At 39.2% G+C, this 10300-nt stretch overlaps 1 protein-coding gene across 1 annotated transcript; it reads right to left on the reverse strand.

Moving 5' to 3' along the window:
• Positions 1-2416: 2416 nt before the first annotated feature.
• Positions 2417-10064, reverse strand: Ggct (gamma-glutamylcyclotransferase). Its single transcript, XM_015490188.2, has 4 exons — positions 9798-10064; positions 6140-6285; positions 4621-4756; positions 2417-2873 (listed from the first exon to the last, which is right to left on the reverse strand). Exons 1-4 carry the CDS (start codon positions 9936-9938, stop codon positions 2724-2726), a joined length of 573 nt encoding a protein of 190 aa, XP_015345674.1. The 5' UTR covers positions 9939-10064; the 3' UTR covers positions 2417-2723.
• Positions 10065-10300: the final 236 nt, after the last annotated feature.

Here is a 10300-nt window from a genome sequence, read left to right on the forward strand (position 1 = left end):
AGACTGTGGACTGTATTTAAATCTACTTTTGCGAGTTTACTCTGAAACCACTCCAACAGGGAAGGCAAACAGGTATTGTTACCATCAGATGAGGGTTTAAATCCAAGCTTCCCACATGATTTTCTCTGACACACTGACAGAGGGAGGCTTATTGCTCTGAGGAGGCTCCCTCAAAGGCCTTTTCCTACTACTTTGGTGGTGACAGGTTAGGGTGCCTTGCTTCCAGTTCAGGGGGTATGGAAATCTAAGCTCCCTGCTTGGCCTCTGCTGGCAGAGGTAGAGATGGGAGCCCACATTTTTCTTCTATGATAACTGCAGTTAGAATGCTTATTCTCTAAGTTGTCTTATTAGGTTGTCTCTCTCTTGGGCCTCTGCCTAGAGATAGCAGGCTTTTCCTGTCATGTGTGTTCACATAGTACTTTTGGGTCACTTTTTCAAACCCAAGTCTGTGACATATGAGGGAATTCAGCACCACACTGTCTTGCCTGAGGTCCCTAGCTAGGACTCTGCCTTCTCTCCACTTTTTAGGGTCTTCCCATTATATTTTATATTCACAGATTTTAGTTGCATTTAACTAGTGAAATATGGAACCGTATCTCTACTTCATCCCAGAACTCAAAGTCTCCCTACATATTTTATTGCCTGTTTTTCTGATTTTTTTTTCAGTTGTAGTTGGACACAATACCTTAATTTTATTTATTTATTTTTTATGTGGTGCTGGGTTCAATTCCCAGCACCTCCCACGTGCTAGGTGAGCTCACTACCTTTGAGCCACAACCCCAGCCTCTGTTTTTGATAATATCTTAAAATCTTGTGGATTTTTTAAAATTTGATTTTTAAACAAATCTGGGTTTTTTTTTCCTGCTTTTACTTGCAGGAGGCACTGCAGCTATCACTTGGGGACCATAGTAGTTCCTCTTCAAGGGTCCTGGTTTCTCAGATTGTTTTCCTGTCCATTGGCAGGAGTGCTCTGGAGCTGTAGTCCAATTCTGGAGCTGCCTTTGGCATTTGAATCCCAGGACATCAGGGTCACTTCAGTACAGTCTGTTCTTTCAACTCACAGTTCATCTTCCTTCTTTCTGTGGGGAAGGGGCTGGTCCACCTTGAAGATAGCCTATGTTTTCTTACAACCCCAGAAACCCTTTTCAAAACTATGGTTTATCCAGGATCTGGTTATTTTGTGGTTAGAAGGTCAAAGTCTCTGGTAGAAAGGGAAATCCAACATATGACATTTGGTGTTACCTTGAAAACAACTGGAAAAAGTGTGCCTCATGAGTATCAGATTTTCGTTAAAAGGCCAGACATGAAGGTCTTGGTGTTAGCATTGTGAATCCTTAGTGGAAGTTGCTATCTTTGGTGAGACAGATTATTAGAGTAATATTCAGGTCTTAGTATCTGTAGCAAAATTGAGCCTTACTGTCACTGGTTTCTGGGTTGCTGACAAACTTGGTCTTCTGGGGAGAAGTTAAACCACAATACTGGAGGGTATATGGAAAACCATGAGGTATGACAGTTATGAATCACATCTATCTGTGGTCTACAGCTCAACTTCACTACAGAATAATTGCTGCAACCTGAAGGTGATTTGGGCCTTACCTCAAAAGAACAAATCACATTTTATTTTATGTTCCTGTGCCCAGTTCATTCCCATTCAAGTTTAAAAGGACAGCTCACTGCCCACCACACAGACATGAGTTTCTGATAATAAGTATCGCTTAATTTGTGAGTCTTCTTTCCTCATTTATTCAGTAAATAAGTTTAGTGATGTTACCATTTATTTTTTCAATGTTAACTGTTTCTTGAAAAGCCAAAACTCAAATGGTAACTATCCCTGAAACATTCCTTCTTTCATAATCCTGACTCTTCTATTTTAAAATCCTGTTCCAAGAATGGCCATGTACAAACTGAATTCTTTAAATGAGGACAATAATGATTGTTAATATTTATCACCAGGCTTTGACCTAAATTTATTACATGTTTTTACTTGTCCCTCCAAACAATCCTGAAATATTGATTATCCTTACCCTGTGGGTGAAGAAATTCTTTACTCTATGGGTAAGTCACAGAGCATCAAATAAACTAAAGTCTCATAGCTAGAAAGTGGTGGGACTGATCACTGAACCCAGGCTGCTTGGCTCCAGAGTCTGTGCATTTCTCCATGCATATAGACTCCACATGGCCAAGACTGGCTCCAGCATGTATGATGATTTGTCTAACAGCACAATGGAAAGGAGTACTTTGGTAGGGAAAACGGGTTAAACCACCACTACATTTATTCCTCTTAGGATGGTGTCCCATCTTTCTAGTTTCCAAAATTTTATTATCAACTTGCCATTAGTTTGCTTACTCTGATTAAACTGATTTTTTTTTTTTAAAAAAAAAAGCCCAGACAGAGCAGATCAATTCACCAGCACCATCACTGAGCAGAATGTAAATCTATTCTTGTCACAGAGCAAGAGGACACTTAAGATCAACCCAAGACATGAGCTTTAAGTGTCCACAGGAGTACCCACATCTACTTGTCACTCCAGAATTGCATAGTCCCTTTTTGTCTAACTCTTAACCCAGCTGCTTTTTATAGTCTGAAAATATAGAACCACTCAAGTGAGGTACCCCTTCCAAACATTGGTGAAAACAGATGAGACATAGTGATATCCCAGATCCCTGTTCTTAAATGTTACAAATATTTTATATTAGTACATAAAATATTCTTAAATATACTGTTATGTTCTAAAGAGTTTTTGTTCCTCCTTTTTGATAATGTCTTCCATTTCTTCTGAGACCTTTCCTTTATAGTCATTTGGTTCTATTGCTTTTAATCTCTCTTGATACTCCAGTGGCAAACCATTTTCTTTTGCACCCATGCAAATAACCTAGAAATGGTTAAAATAAATAAATAAATGGCTTTTAGTTAGGAATATTATTTTGATTTAGCAGACTACACCTTCTTTTGTATTGTAAAAGCCTGAGATATTAGCTTTCAGGTAACTACAGAATAATTATAGAACAAAATTGAGAAATAGCCATTTCTCTCACACAGTAGGAATGAATAGGGAGTTTTCAAAGCTGTTTGAGTCATCTTTGCAGAATGTCAATTTTATGCAATAACATGATTTAACATATTTTTATATTAAGACAAAAAGTTTATTTATATAACCTTTTAATAAAAAAAATTATAAAAAAAAAAAAAGTAAAGCTTTCATTTTAATCCCGTTGTCTACTCTTGCTTTGAATTAAAAGGCAACTGTGTCCAGTGGCACTTTCAAGATCCATACCAAGATCCATAATAACTCTAGGATCCATACTAGAACATCCCTGACTAGGTCTGGGAACTATGTTAACCCTCCACAGTGCCGTGTTCTAATTGACCTTGCCAGTAAGCACTTAAACTTGGGTTTCTAAAAAGGCATGTCAGCAACTATAAGCAAATTGCCTGCAAATTTGATTAAGACTTCTTGGAATTGTGTCATCTAACTCCAAGAGATCTACCCCAGCTGATGCTGCATAAAAAAAAAAAAAAAAAAAAAANTATTACAGCCATCCTATATTATATACATTATATCATATTATATCCTAATAGATTTTAGATTATATACTGTGAAATGGTTTATGTCAAATTGACATTATTTATTCTATTAAATTTGTTAAATTTCACTGCTGAATATATCTGGACCTAGAATTTTCTTCATAAAAAAGTTTTTAGGTATGATTTTTAATTCATTAATAAAGAATTATTGAGATTAAAAAATAAATAAATAAAAAAATAAAAAGGCATGTCAGGGTCTCTGCCCCACATTCTTGTCTTATGCTTACAAGGGTGATTTCTCTGATTTTAAAAGGCCCAGTGACTTTTCTTTTTCCATCTAGGGTTAAAAAACAGTTCAGCATTAGGGAATATATTTTTCCCCCAGAAAAATGAATCCTGGTGTTCATGAAACACTGTTTTGTGAAGGGGAAAGAAAAAAAGATTATAAAAACCATGTATAAAATAAATCTATTAAAAATATACTCATTGGGCTAGGGTTATGGCTCCATGGTGGAGCACCTAGGCACTGGGTTCGATTCTCAGCACCACACAAAAACAAATGAATAAAGGTCCATCAATAACTAAAAGTATATTAAAAAAATATAAACTAAAAAAATAAAATAAAATAAAAATACCCTCATAAGCCGGGCACAGTGGTGACCACCTGTAATCCCAGATACTCAGGAAGCTGAGGCACGAGGACTGCAAGTTCAAGGTCAGCTTCATCAACTTAGCTGTCTCAAAATATAAAAAGTGCTAGGATGTAGCACAGTGGCAGAGCACCACTCTGGATTTAGAACCCAGTGCCATAAAAAGGAAAAAAACAAACAAACCCAAAAAATCATATGCTTTTCTACTTTAAAAAAGAAAATACATGTCTAGAATTGTGACTTACATAAATTTATAAAGGCTTTTTTTAATGAACAGTTTCAGAAACAGTTCTATCATTACACATAAATATGCACCATATTCTAAAATTTGCCCATCATTTTTGTAAACACACAAAACCTTAAAAAAACAAAACAAAACAAGATACTCTGTAGTTTATCTCAGTGAAAATTACAAAGGATTCACCAAAAGTCCAAGTAGCTTACCTTTTTATATTGTGGAGATGGGGGAGCAGGCTCATAATTTGTCATCAGATAGCTTCGACAGGTTACTTCTTTCCCTTCTTGAGTTGAAACTTTCACTTCTATTACAACATATATTCCACTTTTAACCCCTTCTTGCCTGAAACCAGAAGAGTGAAATTTCAACCACATGTGACACAGGCAATTTAGGACTTTTAATCAAGTCAGATACAGTATTAACAACTTAACTATACAGATGTAGTTGCTCCCTATGTTGTTAGAAATATAGTGGAACATATAACTACCACCACATCGAAAGGACTTTAGTGTTTCAATTAGAAAGCCTGAGACTTAATATTATAGTTGGCCCAATGTATCCATGGGTTCTGCATCCAGATTCAACCAACCCCAGATTGAAAATATTTTTTTTTTAAATTGGGTCTGAACTAAATATACACAGACTTTTTTCTTGTCATTTCATAAAAAATACAGTATTAAAAACTACTTACATAGCATTTATATTGTATTAGGTATTATAAGTAATCTGCAGTTGATTTAAATTATACAGAAGATGTGCATAGATTGTATGCACATACTCCACCAGTTTTTATAAGCGACTTGAACATTCTTTGATTTTGGAATCTTCAGGAATCCTGGAACCTATCCCTAGAAGTCACCTAAGAACAACTGCAGGTGGTATACTTCCAACAGATCTGTGGTAATCATCTTAGAATATTTGCTTAGATGTACCTATTTCCATTTTTAAACTCCTGAAACATGGTTGTCTAGGCTACAAAAAAATTAACTGAAGTTTTCTGACAGCAGAATATCCATTCAGAGAAGAGCAGAGGGAGTGTGGCTGGTTCTTATGTGAGTTACAGTATCAAGCATGTCAGATAACATGTTCTTCTCAAGGTCCACTCTTTTGACTCATTCTCTTTGTATTTGCTCTGCCAGGGCTGGAGTGGTAGAGTGCTTGCCTCACATGTGTGAGGCACTGGGTTTGATCCTCAGCACCACATAAAAATGAATACATAAAATAAAGGTATTGTGTCCATCTACAACTAAAAAAAATTCTTTTAAATGCTCTGCCATACAACTCTGAGAGTTCTTATTATAACAAGTATCAAATTTCTAATATGCTGTTAGATGCTTTCACAAATTGCTATTACTGACTGACTCAACTACCATCTTCAAGAATTGTTCTTCAAAAAGTGAATCTACTTGCTTTCAAAAAATCAATAAAAATAGGTAACAATTACAAAAGTCTTTATGCCTTTTCACAATCTGAAACTACAAACATAAATTTTTATAAAAAAAATCATAGCTCCCATCTTTCTACATAAGAGATTACAAACATCACCCCAAATCTCAACAGAAATGTCATTCTTTAAAACTCACTATTATACCCTTTATGTTGGTTCTAAGTGTAAAGAATACATTTGTAGAATATGGTTTTGAAAACTAACACACAAATACACATGCTTACACACAATTCACTTCTGAATCAGTTATTTTAAACTTATAATTAGAAGTCACCTACTCATCCAAAGAATTTAAATTGCTTTTGTTCATTTTCCATACTACTCCCCACACTTCATCGCCAGGACTTTGAAAAATGGTAGCTATACCTCCATGCCACCTCTGACTTGTTTTGCCTTGGAAATTGCCAAAGTCAAGCTTAAAATCCTGCAAAGGAAACCAAAGTGATATAATCAATATCCACTTGAATCCCCATTTCCCTTCTCAAAATAAAAACGATTTACCTTGAACTCCATGCAATTAAAGCATTCAATAAGCTTTAAGTTCCTTCTATATAAAAGCAGCTGTGGAAAATACAGAGATTAACAAAGACATAGATCTGAAGAACTATGTTTTTTTTCATATTTTCCATAAAAAAATGAAACATGCTGAATCAGTACAGGCATCTTAGCATGCAAAAAAGGAAAAAAAAAAAGACTTAAGAAAAAAACCTCATAGCCCCACTACCTTAACACAACCTGCATGCAAATTACTCCCCAGTTTACTTATGTGCACATATATAATTTTACTTAGAGAGAAACAGGTTGATGGCTACATGGGGGTTATACTTTGATGTCTGCAGAGTATCCTAGCAGCCTATATCACTATATTTATCCTAAGGGAACTGGCATGTGAGGGTGATTTGTATACTCAAGACCATTACTCTAATATTCATGAAATGTATTTATTTATCCACAAAAATCATAGGAGCAGTTAACCCTGGAAAGTTATTGGGCACTATAAACTATATTCTGAGCTTTATGTGGACCACCTCCTTTTGTCCCGCAGAAACTTTATTTATACTTATTTTACAGCAAGACAAACTGGCTGAGAAAGACTAGGCAACTTGCCTAAGGTCTCACAACTAATAAGAATGGAGCCATGGTTCTAGTTTAGATGCTTCCATCAGAGATGAGCCATCAGGGGATAAGTCCTGGGGAAGACTAAAAATTCTAACTTGGCTTGCTTGGTCTAGGAAGATTTCTTTCCATCTCTTCAGCAATTCATTCCCTTAATAGTAAAGTGAAAGAGGTTGGAATAGATAATAACCTAAGGTCCTTTCCACATTTATAGTTTATCCCTGTAGCCTATTTTCTCAAAAACTGTGTCACACATTTCGGAAAAAAGGATGGTTCAAATGACCAGTACCTTCAACTGCCATATGGGTGTTCCAGCGCCAAGCATCCCTGGCGGGTAATCAGAGATCTGATGAAAATTACAACCCACACCAGGAACTGGTCGTCTATTGCTAAATCCAATGGACCATTCTTATTTCTCATCTTGCTCTACTTCTCAGCTGCTTGTGACATGGCTAACCACCCTCACCTGTCTGCCTTCTATTCTCATTTTCAGGCTGTTCCTTAATCTCTTCAATTCCCTTTGCCAACTCCTCCCTGACTACCCTATCTTTAAACACTGGGGTTTCTCAAGATTCAGTATAGGCCGTTTTCTCTATCCATTCAGCAACCTGCCCAAGACAATCTCATCACCTCCAGTGGCTTCAAATGCCATCTAAACTTTCAGATTGATTAGACTTTCACACTGATAAACTGATTATCTTTAAACCCAGCCCACCTCTGAGATTCAAAAGTGCTTAGAACAGGGCCTAGTACATAGTATGTAGCTAACAGATGTCCACTAGTACTTTTCTGTTCACTTGGCTTTGGGACAAGCATTTCAAACTCAGCATGTTCAGATTTTTCCCTCCCAAACTTGATTTTCCTCTTCCCTCTGTCATCATCAACATTGGTCTTGTGCAAAAACTCAAGTCCTATCTTCAGACTCAATCACCAAGCGTCAACAACGTTATCTCCCAAATATCCCTCTAATCTATTCAAATCCATTCAAGGTGGCATTTGGTATCTTTGGCATGAACTAATGTAAAAACTACCTGACCTTCCCACTCTTATCCCCCTTTAAACTCATTTTCCATAGTGACCAGGATGACCTTTCAAAGATGTAAATATGATCTTTCATTTGCTTCCATTCTGCAATGGGTCTTCTCATGGCTTTTGAGATACAGTCTAAAATCTTATTAGGCCTCTGTGGTCCTGTTAGGATGTTGTCCTTTCCTATTCCTCTAGTCCCATGCTTCTTCTTTTCTCAGGTCCTTTGTACATGCTCTTCTAGTTTCTCTCCACCTCCCCAATCATTTAGGCCTTAGCTTAAAAGTCACATTTTTTAAAAGGGAGGGCTTTCCTGAACATCCTGGGTAGGACAGGTCCTCTGGTTATATATTCTGTTAGACCTTAAAAGTCTGCATGTGTGTGTATATGTGCTGCTGGAGATTGACCCCAGGGCCTCATGCATGTTAGGCAAGCACATTACCACAAACCTACACCCCCAGCCCTGAATATCTCCTTCTTAAGACTGATCATACTCGTAACTGAATAGCTCTTCCTTAATATTACTTCCTTCTGCTCCGATTATAAGCATTTGAACTCTCTTTCCACATTTGGGATGTTCCATATTTTATGAGTTTGGGGTATGAGGTACCACAGACTGAATACCATTTTTGAAGCTTCAAAAGTAAGGTGGTCAGGCACAGATCTGCAGCCAAGACTTAAGCCAATCAGGACATCCACCTGGGGCTTTGAATTAGAAGCTAATATTCAGGGTGGACAGGGACTCCACCCTAGTGGTGTGAGTTTTGGGAAGTTCTGGGATGCAGTACAGTGGCTGGGTACTGCGCAGGTGGTGATGCAACACACAGCATACATATTTACAAGTTCAGCAAAGGCGCAACAGTGGCTGCCTGCGCTGGTTCTGTTTTCTATCAGAGGGGGCCGCACCTCCCTTTATGTCTGTCTCTTTTGTCAGCTTTGTACTCCTGCCTTTCTAGTCATTCTGTGAGCTCTCCAGCAGCCTTTCAACACTTTTTTTTTCTCTTTTTTTTTGCTTAAATCAGCCTATTTCTGTTGCTTGCAACTAAGAACTCTGACGAGGTTAGCAAAGATCATGCTTGTTTAGCTCAACACTGTCAAAAATGTTTTGCACATAATATGCACCTGTCTCCTATAGATCAGGAGGTCCTCAAAGCAGTAACATTACTCAATTATCTTTGTATCGTCAGCGTTCAGTGCCAGAACAGGTGCTGAATGAATGAAATGTACTGTCTCCTAAGGTCCTTTGAAGAACAATGATTTACCAAGGTTGGTTAAAGTTCATCCAGTCACTTGACCTAACTGAACACAGCTGTTAGTATGAAGACAGGGTTCCAACTTTCAGGACCTCCTAGATCAGGAGAGAAAAACAGGTAAATAGATTTTTACAATACCATGTAACAAAACAACTAATTCTCTGTCTCAGGTCAGAGAAGGCTTCTGTAAAGTACCAACTGAATGAGCTCTATGAGGATGTCCCTAAGTGGAGAAGACAGAAGGGGCCAAAGCTATGCAGTGAACAGCAGTGGTGGAAACGTCAAGAGGGAGAAAGCTCAGGGCAGCTTGACAGGATGCTGCTGCAGGGGTACACAGTCCAACGGGGGTCAAGCACAGGGCCTTGAAAGCAGTGGAGGCGGGATCCAGATCCCCCCAAAATCCGGACGTCCACGCCTCCGAATGAACTGCATTCCTGGCCCATTTTGCCCAGGCATACCCCTCAGGACGCGCCTTCGGGGAGCCTGGTCCTGACGTGTGCACCACCCGCCCGCCGTCGCAGGGGTAGGATGGACCACTGACCTGCAGGCGGGCCACGCAGCAGAACGTGGCCGAGGGGTTTCGGTGGTGGATCCTCTCCGTCAGTAGGTTGCTGCCATAGGCAAAGTACAGAAAACTCTCCTCCTCCTGGCCCACGCCTTCCTCGCAACACGAGCTAGCCATATCTCACCAGACGCCTGCACCGTCCTGGGGGGGCGGAAAGCAAGAGTGCAAGAAGCCCGCAGGAACCTAGCGCTGCTGCCAACGACCCGAAGCCAGTCTCCGCAGCGCTGGCCCCCAGGGGATCGGGAAGACTCCACGCGTGTGCCGAGAGCGGCGGAGCGAGCGCTCTTCTGATTGGCTGCCGTCCCGCCTACGTGAGTCGCTCCCTGTGATTGGCCAAACTCCACCGCTCCCTCTCCGCCCTCCGCGGGGACTCTGAAATGTTTTCTCCTGAGGCGACCCGAAGCTGACTCCTTATTGGATGCGCTCCTCTGATGGTCCCGACCCCTGCTCAAGGCTCCTTCTGATTGGCGGGAGTTTAG

Source organism: Marmota marmota, unplaced genomic scaffold (assembly GCF_001458135.2).
Source record: "Marmota marmota marmota unplaced genomic scaffold, marMar, whole genome shotgun sequence".
NCBI lineage: Eukaryota > Metazoa > Chordata > Mammalia > Rodentia > Sciuridae > Marmota > Marmota marmota.